Source organism: Larus michahellis, chromosome 1 (genome assembly GCF_964199755.1).
Source record: "Larus michahellis chromosome 1, bLarMic1.1, whole genome shotgun sequence".
Classification (NCBI taxonomy): domain Eukaryota; kingdom Metazoa; phylum Chordata; class Aves; order Charadriiformes; family Laridae; genus Larus; species Larus michahellis.
The window spans coordinates 1068922-1087845 of NC_133896.1; the positions used below are offsets into that span (position 1 = coordinate 1068922).

Below are 18924 nucleotides of genomic sequence, written 5' to 3' on the forward strand. Positions count from 1 at the left end.
CCCGCAGCGTCCGCCCTGGATGCTGGCTGTGCTGGCAGGACCCCAGTGCCATCCCCTCCCGTGCTGGGGGGACGCCTCTGCCGCAGGAGCTGGGTCCGTCCGCCCCGTGTCCCTGTGCCGTGCCCTGGCCTTGGCGCGTCCACCACGCTCTCGGCTCATCCTGCCCTAAATACTGCTTTTCCAGGTGGATTTAAGCAGGGTTTAAGCCCGGTTTCCCCTGGATGGAACATGGGGCAGGGCTGTCAGGGTGGCTCGGCTAATGTTTCCCAACGAGGACGGGGCACGGCTTGGCTGGCAGATGGGAGCCGGGACTGCTTTGGCGGGGGGTGAAGCCTGGCTGGGACCCTCTCCCGGTCCCATCGCTGCCCGAGCCTGGCCAGAAGCCGCTGCCCATAAAGGTGTGTGTGGCTTCTTGACCTGGGAGTGATGGGCAAGCGGTGCGGCCACTCCATGGGCAGGGACAGGGGCACGGGGGGGCTGGCTGCGTGCCCACCCTGCAGCACCACGTGCAGCCACGGAGCACGGAGCGGCTCCGCTAACGAACCTGTCCCCTTCCCGGGACCCAGGGTTTGTACTGGTAATTGGATAAAACAGTTACAGCATCCGACTTGTTTCCCCACGCCCTATAAATTAAAGATTAAGGTTAATTACAGTGATGAAACCTCTAAGTCCTTAAGTATTGAGCGCTGAGCCTTTGCCGGGGGATCGCTCTGTGTGTGGCTCAGGCTTAATTTGAAGCTCGATCCCGGTAGTTCGCATGGTTTGCCGGTCGCCGCCATGCAGGAGGTGACGGGGAGCAGCAGGCGTGATGCTGCAGTGCGACCAGACCCTTGGGATCGGTGCGGTGGGGCTTGTTTCGGTGCGAGCCGGCGTCCCTGGCTCTGGGCCGGGCTGGCTCCTGTGGCAGGGTGCGAGTCCTGTGGCTTTGGGATGTGCTGCGAGCATCCGTGGGGATTTCGGGTGGGCGGCAAGCCAGGGCACGTGCTGAAATCCAAGCCAGAGGTTTTCTGCGAGCGCTCCGGCAGCATCGATCCCGCGTGCAGGGAGCCAGCACTGATTAAAACGGGAACAGGGTGATCCCCGGCACGCTCGCTCGCTCTGCCTGGCCCGCAGCCCGGCTTGGCGGCTGGAGCTGGCCCTGTCGATGCCAGCAGGTGGGTGGCTCGAGGTCTCCTACGGGGACAGAGCCGTTGAGAAACCCGGGGGTTTTTGCAGGGTGGGATGACACTGGTTGCTGTCATTGAGCTGGGTGCAAGGAGCAAAAAGTCCAGGTTGGGTCTCTGTGGTTTTTTTGAGGATTCTCCCAGCGTTTTCCCCATATGGGTTTATTTGTCTGACTTCGACACAGTCACTTGGCTGAAGTTACAGGCCATGGGTGCAGGGTGCAGCCAGCCCATTGCTGCTGCCTACGAGCCCTTTGCTCCCAGTGGGTCAGATCCCCTGGGAACGGTTTTAGCATCACAGCAGGTAAAAGCGTCCGGGATCCTGATCTGCCACGTCCCTCGCGTTGTTACCCGTTGTGCTGGGATCACCCTGCATTCAGTTGTGCCGCACCCCAAAGGAGGGGATGGGATGTTTGACAGGCACCGCTGCGACGGTGCGGGCTGTGGCGCTTGGCTCCATCCCGCAGCTCCGGGCAGGAAACCTGGGGCAGCTCCTGACTCTGCCATGAGAAATTCTACCCTGTGGTGCCGAGTTTCCCATGCTCTGCCTGGGGCAGGATCCGTCCCTGAAAGCCTGTCTGTCCCCGCAGCATCACCTGCCTGCGCGCTCAGCTCCATCACCTCTCCCTCCTCACCCTCCCGGCTGCTCTCCTTTGCCGGGGCGACGGGGACCCCCTGTAACCCCTCTTCTTCCCTGCAGGTGCTGTCGGGATGTGCCATCATCGTCCGCGGGCAGCCCCGAGGCGGGCCGCCCCCCGAGCGCCAGATCAACCTCAGCAACATCCGTGCCGGGAACCTCGCCCGCCGCGCCGCCGCGGGCCAGCCGGACGCCAAGGACACCCCGGACGAGGTGAGTGCCTCCCGTGAGCGGTGCTGCGCAGCCCCCCTGCCTTGAGGGTCATGGGCTGAGCTGCACAGGGGGCTTCCAGGCTCCTCCCCCCGCCCCCCCATCTCCATTGCATGACCATTGCGAGAAGCATTACCCATTCCCCTGCCTGCCCCACTGCTGCTGTCCCGTGGGGCACAAGCAGCTCCCCCCTCACCAGTGCTACCTCCTGCCTGGCTCGGGGGCACGCAGGACGTTGCGGCTGCAGGACACAGGATGAAACAATCCCTTCAGTCCTCCTTTAAGAGATCCTTTCCCTGCTCCATGCCTCCAGTGTGGATTCTGGGGTGGAATTCTCCTGCTTCACCCCGCTGTGGTCACACACGTGGCCAGGATGGGGCAGGCGTCATCTGCTAGTGAGGACCCGGCTGGGCAAGATCTGCGGGACCAGGGGAACCTGGTGGTGCCTCCAGGCTTGTCGTGGAGTAGTTTGGGTTAGAAGGGGCCTTTAAAAGCCATCTAGTCCAACCCTCTGCCATGAGCATGGACATCTTCAACCAGCCTAGGCTGCTCCAAGCCCCGGCCAACCTGGCCTTGAACCCCTCCAGGGATGGGGCAGCCACAGCTTCTCTGGGCACCCTGGCCCAGGGGCTCACCCCCCTCACAGCAAAGGATTTCTTCCCAATATCTCATCCCAATCTCCCTCTTCCAGTGGAAAACCCTTCCCCCTCGTCCCGTGGCTCCCCTCCCTGAGCCAGAGTCCCTCCCCAGCTTTCCTGGAGCCCCTTGAGGGACTGGAAGGGGCTGGAAGGTCTCCCCGGCGCCTTCTCTTCTCCAGGCTGAACCCCCCCAGCTCTCTCAGCCTGTCCCCACAGCAGAGGGGCTCCAGCCCTCCCAGCATCTCCGGGGCCTCCTCTGGCCCCGCTCCAACAGCTCCGTGTCTCTCCTGTGCTGAGGCCCCAGCGCTGGAGGCAGCACTGCAGGGGGGTCTCCCCGAGCGGAGCAGAGGGGCAGAATCCCCCCCTCGCCCCCCTGCCCGCGCTGCTGGGGACGCAGCCCAGGCTGCGGGGGTGGGGGGGGTTCTGCGCTGCCAGCGCACATCTGCAGGGCTTTGCCTGCCCCAAGGCTGGGGGAACAGGAGGCAACGGGGGTGTTTCTTTGGCAGATTGGGTGCAGGCAGGGTGTCGGTGCCGGCAGAGGTTGGGAACGGCGGGGTTTGTGTCGGAGGGAGCCCAGCCCCGGCCACCCATCCTCCCAGCCCCGGGGGTGGTGCAGAGCGCTGGCAGCTAATTGCTCTCCCTGGGGAGTTTGTCTTCTAAACACTGCTTCAGCCTTTAAATGTCACTCTTTTAAAAAATTATGCCTGTCAGGTTTGCTAATTGTTTATGAGCACGTCATGTTCTCTCCTCCGGACCGCGTTCCCCACCCACCTGCTGCGGTGGAGTGGGGCTGAGCTCGCCGGGGCTCCGGTGTGTTCCTGCCGCGGTGCAGGGAGGTGCTGGGGGGACGCGAGAACTCGCTCCTCCCAGCCAGGCACGGCCACCGTGGCCAGTCCCGCTCTGCTCCTTCACCACGGGCACCCATGCCGACTTGGGCAGGAGCTGGAGGAGCCCCCACCGCCTCCCTGGGAGCTGGGGCTGGTCCAGCCCCTGCATCGCCGCAGCTCCAGCCCTGCTCCCTCTGTCCCAGGAGCCTTCCCGGGTTCAGCTGGCTGGCTCCGTCTGTGCTCAGGGAGTACGATGCCGGCTGGAAAACCAACTTTGCTGGGGCCGGAGGGGGAGAGAAAGGGGTGTTCCTCCTGCAGAGTAACGGGGTCGGTTCCTCTGCGAGCTCGTGGGCTGCAAACAGCCTCCAGCGCGGTCCTGGGCTAACGCAGCACAGCTGGAGGAGAGCGTGAGTCCCCCGGGGTGGGGAGGCTCTGGGCTCCCCCAGCTGCGTTTGACCCATCGGCTCTTCTTTTCCCTCCAGCCCTGGGGGTTCCCGGCTCGTGAGTTCCTGCGGAAGAAGCTGATCGGGAAGGAGGTCTGCTTTACCGTGGAGTACAAGACCCCGCAGGGCCGGGAGTACGGGATGGTGTACCTGGGGAAAGGTGAGTGCTGAGGGGTCTGTTGGGCGCCCGAAGGGCTGGTGGGGACCGTGCGGCGCTCGCAGCTGGAGCGTGCAACCGGAGCGTGCAGTGCTCGCAAGCCGGAGCGTGCAGTGCTCGTGGCCGGAGCGTGCAGCCGGAGCGTGCGGTACTTGCAGCCGGAGTGCGTGGTGCTCGTGAGCCACAGCTACTCTCTGAGAGGGTGGGTTGGGATGCGGTGTCGGTGGCAAAAGGATGCATGCCCTATTTTTTGGTGGAGCTCCAGCTTTTGGACGGGAGCGATGCCCGGTCCGGCTCCCGGCTGGAGCACGGCCGCGCGCTCTAGAGCTGCAGGTGCTGGTTGATGCACCGCGGCGCACGGATGCAAGCCACAGCACTAGGAGAATTCCCGTAGCTTTTCCCTTGGCATCCTTTTTGTTGGTAAAAATCTTGTGCTCCTCTCTGGCTGATGGAAATAGCCCAAAAGGCTTCCCTGTGGCCCCTGAGGATGCCGTGGAGCGCCAGGAGCGAAGCCGCTCAGCCCGAGTGCTGTGTGATTCCTGCAGGACTTGTGCTCCCCGGCTCGGAGCAGCCTGGGGCAGGGTGGTCTTCTCGGCGCTGCCACAAATGGGTTTTACCTCCGGTTAGGTCCCCGCTCGCGGTGAGCATGACGCCAGACTGCACTCTGCTGGGTGCCGCGTCCCCTCTGCCCACAGCCCTGGTTCCAGCCGTGCTGGTGGATGAGTTTTGGGGCTCTCGCTCCTCACGGTTAGCTCTCAGCTGTCCAGTCTGGTGAGAGTAATGGTGAGAGAAAGTGGCTTAGAGGTGACCGCATCCCGCTGCTGCTCTGCTGGGCTTAGCTCCTGGTTGGAGTTCCCGTGCCCGTGGGTTTCAAGAAGGGGGATGAGATCTGCTGGATGTGGGTGGGCTCCTGGGAGGTGGGTGCTCACCAGGACCCAGCTTGTCCCCCGGTGCTGCCCGGCAGAGGGATGCACCGGCTTGGCACGGGGCAGGAGGTGCGCGGAGTGAGCTGTGCCCCTCTGTGCTCACTGGAGGGTCGCTGCGGAGCCAGGACGGCCCCACGACTGGGATATTTGGGATACGACTGGCATGGAGGTTGGGCTCGGCCAGAGCCCCCTGGCAGCCCCCTCTCGGGTGGGGAGCTCAGCGGGGTGACTCCTTGCGGCTGGGGGAATGGGGGAAGGACCCGACGCGTGCGAGGGGCTGGAACGGAGGTCAGGGGCTCCTGAGTTTTTGGTGTATGTCCCCTGGGGTAGCTCTGGGACAGACTGGGGGGTCGGATGCCCTCAGCCCCATCTCCCTGCAGACTCTGCTGCTTGCAGCTGGGCCATGCAGGGCTTGAGTGGAAAGGGTAAGCGGGTGCCGTGAGGCATCCTTGTCTCCCAGATACGTTCCCTGGCATTGCTGTGGCACTGGGAGCCTTTCCTGCGGTGGAAGCGGGAGGTTGGCTCGAGCAGCAAACGGCCGGGACTTGCTCACCGCTGCAGGCATCTCCCGTGTCCCTGTGGGGGTCCCCATCCAGCGTGGGAACGTGAGACCCCCACAGTCCCCAGGCTGCGAGAAAGGGGAGAAGAGCCCTACGTGCAGCCAGGATGACCCTGTCGCCCGAGACCGCCAATAACTGGGTATTGACGTTACTTCCATGCTCATTCCTGAGCTCCCAGTTTGCTGGGGGACCGGGAAGCCCTTTGGGATCGTGGAATCCCCTCCTTCAGGGATCATGGTTTTGGAGAGCCGCTGCTCTCCGCTTTCCCACCCCGCGGGCCATCCTTCAGCAGGAATCATGGCAGGTCCCGACAGCGCAGTCAGCAACAAATAAACCTTGAAAGAGGTTTTGTTGTTCGGTGACACCGCGATCAGTGAATTGCTCCCTTTCAGTCATCTGCAGCCTTGTTGTCTGCCACGTTAAGGACTCTTATGCTGTGGCTCCCGCGTAGGTGTCGTCCTTATTGTTAAATCCCAGCCTGTCACACCGCGGAGGTGAGAAATGAAGCATAAAATGCTTCCTGATGAAGTTTGTCAAGGTTTAAATACTATTAATATGGAAACGCTGCGACAGCTTCCCTGGCAGGGATGCAGCAGCTGTCTGCGGCTCCGGGCTTTGCGGGGTTGGGGGCTTTGGGGGGCTGGGGGCTTGCCATCGCTCGCCGGTGGTGGCTGAGTGGGAGCGGAGGTGCTGAGGAATGGTGGGGGGTCCAGGCAGTGCCCTACACCCCCTCCCCAGCTGCTTGGGGCCGTGCAACCCCGCGCCCTCCATCCAACGTGGGCAGTGGGGGGTTTCTTCCCAAATCCTCCTGTTTATCCTCCGTCTCTGGCCCCGGATTCCCCCAGACTGTGGCGTTTGTCCCCCGCCTCCCCAGGGGCTCTGGCTCCCGGTAGCCCTGAACCCCCTGGTGTTTCTGCAGAGGAAGGATGCCTTGTGCAGCGGTGCCCGCTGCAGGTCATGCTGGCAGTGCAGCCTTCGTTGGAAATCCAGAGAGCCCCTTTGGTGCTGGGAGGGCATTGCCTGCCTCCCCCGGGCGCCGAGGATGTCCCCTTCCCACGGAGGTGGTCCTGGGTGACAGCACGCCTCGCAGCCCCATAGTGCATTGGAGCAAGGTGCCGCCTTCCCACTTGCTTAGCCCTGGTCTGGGGGAAATTTTGTCCCCAGGAGAGCCCTGGGCTGCTCTGCTTGATGCACCGTGAAGGCCACGTGCTGCTGGGACATCGGGCTGGTGACAGGAACCTTTGGCTCCCGGATTGCTCCGGCATTTGTTGACTAAAATCATCTTGAGAGCATTTTCTGGGCCGTCCCCGGCACTGGTGGCTGGTCTCACTGACTCCTCTCCTCCTCTCTCCGCAGACACGAGCGGCGAGAACATTGCTGAGTCCCTGGTGGCCGAAGGGCTGGCCTCCCGCCGGGAAGGGATCCGAGCCAACAAGTACGTATGCGGCTGCATCCTGCGCTGCCCCGCTGAGCCCGTGCTGCGCGGCCGCGCCGACGCTCTGCGGTTATTTCCCCGGGCACAGGGCCCGTCGGGTTCCTCGGCTTTGGCTGGGCACCCATCCCTGCACCAGGGCTCTCCGCGGCGCCCGGGTTTCGCAGGCATCGGTGTCGTGGTACACAGGACCCCTTGGCTTTAGGGTTGGGGTGTCGAGGGGCTGGGGAGAGGGGGCCAGGCATCTCCTTGCCCTGGATGCTGAAGCACCAGAGCTGTGGCCCCAGACTGCGCAGCAGAAAGTCTTCTGAAGCTCTTGGTGGCTGGAAAATAACGCCTGGCGTGGAGTCGAAGTGTTTTAATTCATGCTAGAGAGGTGATGTTGCGATGTTCCTGTCCCTTGTCCTGCGTCGGGGCGGCGTGGTGCCATTGGAGCCGATGCCGATGTTTCACTCTGTCCCTGTTGTGTCCCGGAGTGAGGGATGGTATCCCCGCACGCAGCCCCGGACCCCGACAATCCTGTTCCAGGGGTGCGAATTGTTCCTGTGGCGCGGCTATAAATACCGGTCGGATGCTATTTCCATCCCCGCGCCTGCTGGGCTGGAAGCTGGGCTGGAAGCTTGCCCGTGTCGCTTCCTAAAACTGTTGCCGGCACACTTGGATACATTCCACCCAGCGTTTTTGGTAGCGCAGCCTGTAAACAGGTACGTTGAGTAAACAGAGCGGGCATTGCCGAGGGCGTGGACGGGTTATTTTGTGCCCAGGCTTGTCTGTGCTGGAGCATCGAGTGCCGGCGGGTCCTGCTTACTGCCTGCCTTGGGGACACTTGTGACAGTCCCTGTCCCAAGCCCTTGGGGAGCATGCTCCCTGACTGGTGCTGGTGGGATCTGGGTGCTGCTGGCAGAGTTCAATGGCTCTGTGTTGGCATGGTTGGGGACCGCCGCAGGGGGGTGATGCCTGGGCGAGGCACGAAAGCCGCTGTGCCTGCGCTGGAGGGGCTGCAGAAGCCACCAGCCTGCGGTGCTGCTGGGGCTGGGGGCGAGGAGTTGCTGGGAGAGCGGGTAGAGCCTGGTGATGACTGGCGGCGTTGGGAGGATGGATGGGGTTCGACTGGAGTCGGCTCTTGCCACCCTGTCCTGGTTCTGCACCTCCTGCATGGAGGTGGAGCGAAGGAGGGAAGTCTCTGCTGCCAGTCCGCTGGGGTTCTTGCACTGACTTTGGAATCATCGAATCGTTGAGGTTGGAAAAGACCTTTAAGATCATCAAGTTCAACCGTTAACCCAGCACTGCCCAGTCACCACTGACCCACGTCCCTCAGCACCGCGTCTGCCCGGCTTTGAAATCCCTCCAGGGACGGCGACTCCACCACTGCCCTGGGCAGCCTGGTCCAAGGCCGGACAACCCTTTCCATGAAGACATTTTTCCCAATATCCATCCTAAACCTCCCCTGGCACAACTTGAGGCCGTTTCCTCTTGTCCCATCGCCTGTTCCTTGAGAGAAGAGCATGACCCCCCCGGCTACCCCCTCCTTTCAGGGAGCTGTAGAGAGCGAGAAGGTCTCCCCTCAGCCTCCTCTTCTCCAGGCTGAACACCCCCAGCTCCCTCAGCCGCTCCTCACAAAACTCCTGCTCCAGACCCCTCACGCCGATCCCCGGGATGATGATGCAGGAGCAGGACGTGCAGCCCCCCGGGCTGGGCGATGCTGCTGCCACGAGCTCCGTCACCGGTGTGAGGGGCTGGAGCAGCGCGATTCGCACAGGACTGAGCTTCCTGCAATTAAATATCTCCTGGAGCGCCTCGCTGCTCCGCGTTTGCTCTCCTAATTCAAAGGGTGCATTAATTAACGGGTGTGTGAGGTGACTCTCAGCCACTCACTTCTCAGCTGTCGGAGTCAGGTGCTTCTCTGGTGAATTCAGGATTCATCAGGTTGCAGCTTTTCCCCGAGCTGAAGAATCATAGAATCACAGAAGGGTTTGGGTGAGAAGGGACCTCTAAAGGCCACCCAGTGCCACCCCCTGCCCTGGGCAGGGACACCTCCCACCAGCCCAGGTTGCTCCAAGCCCCGTCCAACCTGGCCTTGAACCCCTCCAGGGATGGGGCAGCCACAGCTTCTCTGGGCACCCTGGCCCAGGGGCTCACCCCCCTCACAGCAAAGGATTTCTTCCCAAGATCTCATCCCAATCTCCCCTCTTCCAGTGGAAAACCCTTCCCCCTCGTCCCGTGGCTCCCCTCCCTGAGCCAGAGTCCCTCCCCAGCTTTCCTGGAGCCTCTTTAGGGACTGGAAGGGGCTGGAAGGTCTCCCCGGCACCTTCTCTTCTCCAGGCTGAACCCCCCCAGCTCTCTCAGCCTGTGCTAAAACACGAATTATTACCAAATTTGTGTATTGGGGTGGGCCAGCACCAGGCAGGGCTGGTGGCCGGTGCTGGGCAGGGGCTGCTGCTGTGCTCGGCCTTAGGCATCCTCCTGCTCGTGTGGGACCGGGGACGGTCTGTGGTTTGGTTTGGCACCCGGGTTTGCCATCCCTCCTCTCCCAAAATGTTCGCTGCTGCTCCGGGACTCGGGGCTGCTGCTGCGGGACCCACAGGTAGCCATCTCCTGGGGCTTCCTTGCCATTGTGGTGCACAAAGCAGCCCCTGAAAGACCGGTATGGATTATCCTCATCGGTTTTTGTGGGGGGTATCCGGACATCCAGGGTGCTGCCTCTGTGCCGCCCTGCTGGAAAAACCTACTGTGATTTATGGTGCGCTGCTGTCAGCAGCACAGAGCATCGCTCAGCAGCTCACCCAGGCGGGGCCTTTTCTAGACGCGAGTGCTCGCGTCATTAAAGCATCCAGAAAAGTGCCTGGAAGATGGATGTTCCCGGTGATAAAACATGCAGGAACCGTCAGCGTCCTGCCCGCCCGGGGCCTGGCCTCACCCCGTCTCCTCCTGTCCTTGCAGCCCCGAGCAGAGCAGGCTGGCGGAGCTGGAGGAACAAGCCAAGAGCGCCAAGAAAGGGATGTGGAGTGAGGGGTCGGGCTCCCACACCATCCGTGACCTCAAGTACACCATCGAGAACCCCCGGCACTTCGTGGACTCCATGCACCAGAAGCCAGTCAATGGTAAGCTGGCACCGACTCTGTCCCAGGGTGCTGGGGTCACCCCATCCTCTGCCGCCTGCCTGTGTGGGCTCAGGGGACGTCCACGCTGCTGGGGTGCCGTTCCCAGCACCCTCTCGCTGCAGAGGATGGAGGAGGGCCGGCTCCGGCTACGCAGCTCCTGCCGAGCCCCTCTGTAGCAAGACCAACCTCTCCTTTTGCACCGCAGCCATCATAGAGCACGTCCGGGATGGCAGCGTGGTGAGAGCCCTCCTCCTCCCCGATTACTACCTGGTCACCGTCATGCTCTCGGGGATCAAGGTGAGACTCGGCCGCTGGCTCCAGCCCCGTCTGGCGGGCTCCGCACTCCTCTTTGCAGCGAGTTCCCTCTTGAATTCGCACCGTTGTTCCTTGTGCATCCTCCTCGGCACCTTTGGGCACCGGTGCAAGGGTGCAGGGCTTGCACCCATTCCTGCTGGCCACCGGGCTCGTTGGGCGAGGGATGGAGGCAGGGCTACAGCTGCCTTCTTGCCCGCCGTGTCCTGGATGCACCCTCCAGTAACAGGCTGGTTGCAGCCTGTGGTTGCGTGCACGCCGGCACGGGGTGTCACCACGGGGATGGGTTTGGGTGAGGTGGGTACCAGCTCCACGCTGCCAGGCTGGGCAGCAGCCCCAGCTCCGGGCTGTTGGATGCCCTGCGAGGGTCCCCTGGTCACTGGGCGAGTGGTTGTCCCTGCTGGGCTGGCATCGGGGTGGCTGCTGGTGTGTGGATCACCTGGGTCCCCGGCACCCAGCTCAGCAGGAGGGTCCACACCACACCAGTTTGGCCACCCAGCGTGGCAGGAGGCTGACGTGGAGGGTGTTTCTTGGACTGGGGGCTCCTGGGGCCCTGCCTGACGCCCCAGTTGTGCTGGGGAGCCCCTGCCTCAGCTCCCTCACATGGTGCCCTTGCTTTTCCCTTGCCTGTCTGACCCGGGGTGGAGGCACCCTAGTCAGGATCACGCTGGGAGTTGATCTCTGTACCCCAGTTTGCTCCCAGCAGCATGTGCTGGGACAGATGAAGGGCTGTGTCAGTGCAAAATGGCATGAAAACGTCGGTACAGGCAGCCCCCAGCCCGTCTCCCAGAAGCTGCAGCCAGAGCACGGGGCTGCGTGCAGCTTGGGAATCACAGAATCACAGGATGGTTTGGGTTGAAGGGACCTTAAAGGCCACCCAGTGCCACCCCCTGCCCTGGGCAGGGACACCTCCCACCAGCCCAGGTTGCTCCAAGCCCCGTCCAACCTGGCCTTGAACCCCTCCAGGGATGGGGCAGCCACAGCTTCTCTGGGCACCCTGGCCCAGGGGCTCACCCCCCTCACAGCAAAGGATTTCTTCCCAGTATCTCATCCCAATCTCCTCCTCCCAGTATTGAACAGTACTGGTCCCAATACAGACCCCTGAGGAGGGACAGGGGGTCACCCTTCCTCCCCAGGGAGGTTTCCCACCCCCTGGCCGAGGCTGGAGGTGCCAGCCCCTGCCCTGACCGTCCCCCCTCTGCCGCAGTGTCCCACGTTCAAGCGGGAGGCGGACGCCCCCGAAGTCCCCGAGCCTTTTGCGGCCGAAGCCAAGTTCTTCACGGAGTCGCGGCTGCTGCAGAGGGACGTGCAGATCGTCCTGGAGAGCTGCCACAACCAGAACATCCTGGGCACCATCCTGCACCCGGCAAGTGGGGCTGGGTGGGAGAAGGGTGGGAGAAGGTCCCGGCGGGCGGTTGGGCAGCTCCTCGTCCTCTGCTGGAGATGCTAAAGGTGGCTGCAGGGACCAGGTGCCTCCGATGGGGGCTCCGGGCAACTGGAAGTTGCGTGCTCTTTACTGGTGGATGTGGGAGACCATGGTCCATGTGAGCAGCTCCCAAGAGGAGCAGAGCCACGTGGGAGTCGCGGGGGTGGCCTCTGAGAGCCCTGGGGGTGCTGTGGCCAGGCCTTGCTGGGCTCTTTGGGGACCGGTGACATCCGAGGGGCTGAGCAGGGCGGGTGAGGTCCCCCCTCACAGCGGGGCAGGGGCTGGGGGAGGCAGCGAGGGCGCAGGGGTGGGTGTGGGTGCCATTGTCCCCCGTGGCTGAGCCTGTGCCCCCTCCCCGTCCCCGCAGAACGGGAACATCACCGAGCTCTTGCTGAAGGAGGGCTTTGCCCGCTGCGTGGACTGGTCCATCGCTGTCTACACTCGCGGCGCCGACAAGCTGCGCGCGGCCGAGAGGTGAGTCCAGCGCTGGGGTGGGCACGCTCCCAGCTGCCCCCCTGGGGGGCCCGGGGTGACTCCAGCCCCCTCTCCCCATCCACCTGTGGGTACCCGCCGTGTTCTCCCGGCTGGGAGGTGGATGCCATCTCTCCTGCACCAGCCCCGCTGCCTCTGGCCTTTGCCGGGCAATTTAACGTATGGCAGGTCTGTCCCTGCCCGGGCATCACGCCTGTCCCTGTCCCATCCCACCCACCCCCCCCCCCCCGGCAGGTTCGCCAAAGAGCGCAAACTGAGGATCTGGAGGGACTACGTGGCCCCCACGGCCAACCTGGATCAGAAGGACAAGCAGTTTGTAGCCAAGGTGGGTGGCTGGCGGAGCAGGGGATGGGGCAGGCGGGGTCTGGCTGGGGGGGTGGCAGGGTGCCCGGGTGCCCTTGCTGGCCGCTACGTGTGCTTGGATAAATCCCAGAGGGTTTTTCCTTGGCTACGTCCCCATCACGGAGCAAGGTTCATGACCGCCCAGGTGCACGCCGGGATCTTGGGCAGGCCTGGGGTGAAAGAGGGAAGGGGAAGGGTCCGCGGTGGGTGGGGAAGGGCTGGTGGGTGTCACTCCGGCTGGCAGGGACGCTCTCACCCTGCCTGCCCGCTCCAGGGCGGTTCGGGCTCCGCGGCTTTCCTTCCTTTCCCTGCCTGCCTTCCCAGCATGGTGTCCAGCCCCATGGCAGCCCCTGCCCCGATCCCGGGGGGCTGCTGGTGTGGAGCTGTGGGGCAGAGCCCGTGACCAGCGCCTTCCTGCAGCGGCTGGCCCACTCTGGAGCCTCACTAGCCCCACGCAGCTCAGGGGGTGCCCCACCGCAGCGGGGCAGGCGTGGGGCTGCCCCTGCCCTGGGTGGTGGTGGGTGTCTTGGATGTCCCCGTCCCCCGGGATGGGCAGGGGGGTACGGGCAGCGCTCGGGGAGGGGGGAGCACCCCGCTAGATGGTGCTGCCGCCTCGCCCGGCGCAGCAGCCGCTCCGCTTCTGCTGCAAAGCCTGGGAAATGTGCAGCAGCCGCATTTCTTGGAAAGTCAGCTTAACCCCTGCGCTCCCCCCGCCCGCCCGCATCCTGCCCCACGGCATCCTTCCAGCTGCTCCATCCCTGCTGCGCAGGGAGGCAGGGATGTGCCCCGGCATCTCTGCCGGCCGGCGTGGGAGCGAGGGGGCTGCTCCTGGGGGGCTGCTCCTGGGGGGCTGCTCCTGGGGGGCTGCTCCTTCCTTCCCTTGCTCCTTCCTTCCCTTGCTCCTTCCCTGCTCTTTCCTTGCTCTTTGCCTGATCTTCCCCGCTCCTTCCATGCTCTTTCCCAGCTCCTTCCCTCTCCCTCCCCACTCTTTCCTTGCTTCTTCCCCACTTCTCTCTCTTGTCCTGCTCTTTCCTTGCTCTTTCCTTGCTCTTTCCTTGCTCTTTCCTTGCTCTTTCCTTGCTCTTTCCTTGCTCTTTCCTTGCTCTTTCCTTGCTCTTTCCTTGCTCTTTCCTTGCTCTTTCCTTGCTCTTTCCTTGCTCTTTCCTTGCTCTTTCCTTGCTCTTTCCTTGCTCTTTCCTTGCTCTTTCCTTGCTCTTTCCTTGCCTGCCTCTGGGGCTGCCGGCCGTGGGGCAAACCGGGCTCGGGGCAGAGCGTGCCCGGCTGGGTGAGCTCTGGTGATGCCGGGCAGGGCAAAGCCGGCTTAATTAACTCATCTGTGCGGTGCTGTCACCGGGGTCTGCGCGGCAGTTCCCGTCCTGTGGGACAAGGCTGGGGAGGTGCTGGTTAGATGGAGCTGGTCGTAGCGGTGGTCTCCAAAAAACTCCCCGCCAGCTTCCCCCGGCGCTGAAAGCTTCACTGGGCTTTTCCCCTTCGAGCGGCGTCTGAACGTGGCCCGAATGCCAAGCCCAGGGGGTCTCCGCGGAGCTCGTCCCCGGGGAGAAAGGACCACGTTTGGTCCCTACCCAAGGTGCTGCGATCCTGGTGAGGAAACGCTGCCCGGGCACATGCCGCCGTGGGCGCGGGGGTGGCCGTGCCAAGGCACTGGCTCGCTCGGAAGCGCCATCCTGCCGCTGGCAGAAGCTGCTGCCGGAGCCCGCGCCAGGAGCCGGCACGGGGGCCGTTAGTCATGCTTTGCTCAGCAGCTTGCGGAGGGCTGGCGGAGGGGGCGGGTGGACGCTCCTGGCATTTCCAAGGCGCCCGTCATTTTGTTGAATAGCTCGCACGCAGGCTGGGGCGCTGGCGGGGAGCTGCGGCAGGCAGGTCTCTCGTCCCCACACCCCCCGGTGAGGCACCAAAAAGTGGCTGCGGTGGGTTTGGGGCTCAGCGGCGTCTCCAGCCCTTGTGCCGAGCGTTGCCGTGGGGCAGCCGTCCCTCCGGGAGCGGTGGGAGTCCACGCCCGGCGCCGTGGGGCAGAGGGGAACCCCGATGTGTGCGGGCTGAATCCCACATAGGGTCCCGGTTCTGGGCACAGCCCCTCGCTCTGCCGGGGTCCCCCCCGAGTCTGGGGGCACTCGGTCCCCCGTCTCGCTGCATGCCGGGGGCCGCTCTGGCACAGTTTGGCTGCCCTGGCTCTGCGGTAAGAGCCCCGGAACGTGGTGAGCACCGCGACGCCGTCCCGCTTCCTGGGGAGGAGAGGCACAATTTCTGCGCTTTCGGTTAAAACCTGCTCTTTATGCGGGCCCGTGCAAATCAGCGTTTAGGGAGCCGTCAGCCTGAACCGCCCCCCCCCGGCACTGTCGTTTTTGCAGTGTCAATTTTTGGTCTTTTTCCTTTCCTGGGAATTACAAGTGACAGGGAAAATCAGGACAAATGCCTCGGAGCACCGGAGCTGAACCTAGAGCTGGGCATGTGCTCGTTCACCCCGGGGGGGGGCCGTCCCGGAGCCCCCATCCCTTCTCCCAGCGCCCTGCGGAGGGGTCTGAGCACCCGCAGGCAGCGATCGCTCTGGCGCCGAAGCCGCCTCCGTGCTCGGCACAACGCCGAGGTGCTTGTTTGCAGCGGCAGAGCTGACGTCGGAGCTGCCAGGCTGGGGGGGGAAGAAGGCAAGGCGGGGAGGAGGAGGAGGAGGAGGAGGAGGAGGAAGATCCCAACCTGTCTTTGCACCGTTGAGCAACCGCGGCAAATGGGCTAATTTTGGCTCCTGCTGCCGCGGCGGTGCCGGCAACAGTCAGCCGCCCGGTGCTTTGGGTTGGTTTTGGGGGACAAATTAAGGCTTGGCCTCGATCGCGGGTTTGATGCCCGTGAGTGGCAAGAAGAAAAGCGGTGGGATAAAAATGTGAAGAGGCTGGAGGCTTTCTCCCAAATTCCCTGCGTCAGCTCGTCTTACAGCACCCAGGAATTTGGGGCAGCGCTGCTTAGAGCTGAATACATTACGCTGAAAGCTCTCCCCTGCCAAAAGCTGTTTATAATACAGCTCTGTGCGCGGGGCTCGGGGCGGAGGGGGGGGCCGTGCCAGGTTCTGTCATCCCATCTCCCCGCAGCAGGGCAGGGTGAGCCCCCTCGGGGCCGGGGTTGGGGGGGGAGCAGCGGATGAGAGCAGCCGCTCGCCCGGAGCGCGCTGGGCTCCGTGGGCAGCCCCGCGGCCGCATCCAGCCTGGGCCGCGCATCGCCTGCTGCCGGGCTCCAGCGCTTTGCAGGCTGGAGGAGGCGGTTGGGGATGAGCTGTGCCTGTGTGTCTTTTTTTTTTTTTTCTTTTCCCTTTTTTCCTCTTTTTTTTTTTTTTTTTTTCCTTCCCCCCCCCTCCCTCCCCTTTGCAAAACGCTTGGAGCCTTCATCGCGGCCAAATCGTCTCCGATCTCGGAGGGAGCTGCCAAAAGCAGCCCGGGAGCTGCTCTCCTGCCGAGCTCAGCGCCAGGCCCTGCCGCAGCCCCTCAAAAAGCAGTTTTCTCTTGGCGGGGGGGGGGGGGGGGGGGCAGCACCGGCCCCTGTCTCCGTGCTGGGCACCATCTCCCGAAGTGCCACCATCCCTGTCCCACAAGGTCAGGGTGCAGGCGGTCGCTCCCGGCTTTGGGGATGCATCCCTGTCCCCGATCCCTCTCCCAGGAGAGCTAACGAGCTGCCCTCGTTAGCGCCGGGCAGGGAGCGCAGCAGGCAGGGGCAGGCTGCCCTGGGGAGCCAGGGGAATTGTCCCCGCGGTCCCCAGGCACGGGGGTCCGCAGCCCCGTGAGCACCCGGGGATGCTGCAGGGGCGAAGCCGGCGCCGGGGGTGAGGGAAGGGTGGAAAATGGGAAACCTTGTTGGCATCGACGCTGGCAGCGAGAAAAACTTCTCGCCTGGAAAAATACGGAGGCACCGCTCTGCCCTTCTCGCCCCGGGGTGGTGGTGATGGGGCTTCGGGGGGTTGCCGGTGGGTCACTGGGGCCCATCTGCCCGCAGGGGCATGGAATCATAGAACCGTAGAATTGTCTGGGTCGGAGGGGACGTTTCCGAGCGGTGAGTGGCATCACCCAGCCCTCCCCTCCCGACACCCGGCTGGAGGAGCCCGGGCGGGGGGTGAAGGCTGCGTGCCGGGGAAGTGGCGCTGGAGCATTCAGGCTCTGCAAGAAGCAGCTGCAGAGATATTTAAAAAAAAAAAAAAAAAAAAAAATTATAAAAAAAAAATCCTTTCAATCCCTTTATCAAAGCGCCTTTCGGAGGCAGGTGAAGCCGCAATAAATATTGGATAAAGGAAGCTGGCCGCAGCAAGCCGAGAAATTGGTAGCAGGAGAAATGGCACGGCCTCTCAGGCGGGGCCGAGTCCCCCGTTTTGCTGCTGCTGTCACCTCTGTCACCGCGTGCCCCGCTGCTGCCCGCGGGGAGGGGGCTGCAAAGCATCTGCTGCTGCTTCCACGCACGGGGCGATGCTGCCGAGCCGGGGCTGCGGGTGCCCAAGGAGGGGTGGTCACCCAGGGGTCACCCTCGGCTCCCGCTGCCACCCTGCCCTGTCCTGCCTGGGACGGGCAACCCCTGGGTGCCCCCTCCCCGGGTACCACGTCCTGCAGCATCCCGTGTCCCCGCGCAGACCCATGGCAGCTGGGACAGCCTGCAGCGAGTTCATCCCTGCCAGGAAGGGGATGCGGAAGGTCGGAGGGGTTTGGCGATGTCCCCGGCGCTTGTATCCCGGGCCGTGCCGGGAGCTGGCGGCTGCCTGCAGGCAGGAGCGTGCCCTGCCACCGCCTCCCGCCAGAGAACAAATGCGATCTGACCGCCGCTCCGGCAGCTCCGCCGTGCTGGCTGTGTAACGTAGCGCAGGATTTGCCCCCGGACCTGACCCGCAGCTCCTCTGGCTGCGGCGTCTCATCTTCACGTCGTGCTTTTCCCCAGCCTGTCTGCGGGAGGGAAGGGGTGGATGCCTAGCGCGCTGCTGGGGTCCCATCCTGACCCCTCCGGCGGTAGGGATGCCCTGAAGCATGAGATTTGATTACTCCATTTAGCATGCAAACGGCGTTGGGCTCGGTTCTGCCTATGAAAAACAAAGGTTCTGGGTCCCTGGAGGATCCGAGTCCGTGGGTAGGGACGTCCCCCGGGGAGGTTTGCTGTGCCGAGAGGAGCCCTGGCCGTCCTCGGTGTCTGCTTTAATTTTAATTCCAATAATCCTGTTATCCCTTTGGCTAAGCGTGTTTTGAGGGACTTGATGTGCTTGCTGGGGCAAAAAGTGCTGCAAGGCGGGGGCAAGTCTGTGCCCTCCTCCCTCCGCTTCCCCCCCCCGCCCCCGAGCTCTGGCTCAGCTCTGGGTGGGGGGTGGCGGGGGGCTGCGCTCCCCGGGCTGCTTGGGGATGGGCAACGACGGGAAACTTTTGAACTGGGGGGACTGGGTGTGTGCTGGGAGCGAGCAGGGGAAGGTCCGTGCTGTGCCAGCGGGAATTCACGGGTGCCTTGTCCTGTTCTGCTCCGTCCGGGCTGGAGAGCGGAGATGGATGAAAACTGAGAAGATGAAACCAGTGTGGCCCGAGCCCCGCTGTCTTCCTGCCCGCACAGCCCTGCCTGCACACCCTGCCTGCACATCCCTGCCTGTATATCCCTGCCTGCACACACCTGCCTGCACACCCTGCCCGCACAGCCCTGCCTGCACACCCTGCCTGCACATCCCTGCCTGTATATCCCTGCCTGCACACCCTGCCTGCATATCCCTGCCTGCACAGCCCTGCCTGCACACCCTGCCCGCACAGCCCTGCCTGCATATCCCTGCCTGCATATCCCTGTCTGCACACCCTGCCTGTACACCCCTGCCCGCACAGCCCTGCCTGTACACCCCTGCCCGCACGCCCCTGCCCTCACACCTCTGCCTGCACACCCCTGCCCTCACACCTCTGCCTGCACACCCCTGCCTGCACACCCCTGCCTGCACACCCTGCCTGCCTTTACCGCCAGTTTTTCTAATTAATTTGCTGCCCGAGTGCGTGGAGAGCCACGAGCCGGGCCAGGCGGTTGTACACTCGTGGGGTGGCAGAGTCTCCGCCGCAGGCTGTGCTCGCTCCCTCATCCACGTGCGCCCGGCCGTCGCCCGCTATCGCTGCCTGGCGTCCGGTCCCCTCTCCGGTCTTGATTGTGGGGGGAAAAGGGGGGCTGAGCCCTGGCGCAGGATGGCAGGGAGCCAGCGACATGCTGGTGTGTTGTGGCATCGCCGGATGGTGACCCTGCGGGGCTCTGATGAGCGCT

At 63.8% G+C, this 18924-nt stretch overlaps 2 protein-coding genes across 2 annotated transcripts in view; one reads left to right on the plus strand and one right to left on the minus strand.

Annotated features, from left to right (window-relative positions):
- The window catches only part of LOC141738011 (filamin-C-like), a 236211-nt gene that overhangs the window by 43613 nt on the left and 173674 nt on the right, over positions 1-18924 (minus strand). The window lies entirely within an intron of this gene.
- SND1 (staphylococcal nuclease and tudor domain containing 1) overlaps positions 1-18924 on the plus strand; it is a 145615-nt gene that overhangs the window by 2645 nt on the left and 124046 nt on the right. Inside the window, exons 2-9 of the mRNA XM_074573113.1 lie at positions 1864-2013; positions 3958-4078; positions 6918-6996; positions 9934-10094; positions 10300-10391; positions 11614-11772; positions 12200-12306; positions 12559-12649. Of these exons, the coding sequence (XP_074429214.1) occupies positions 1864-2013; positions 3958-4078; positions 6918-6996; positions 9934-10094; positions 10300-10391; positions 11614-11772; positions 12200-12306; positions 12559-12649 (960 nt within the window). The remainder of the gene's footprint in view (positions 1-1863; positions 2014-3957; positions 4079-6917; positions 6997-9933; positions 10095-10299; positions 10392-11613; positions 11773-12199; positions 12307-12558; positions 12650-18924) is intronic.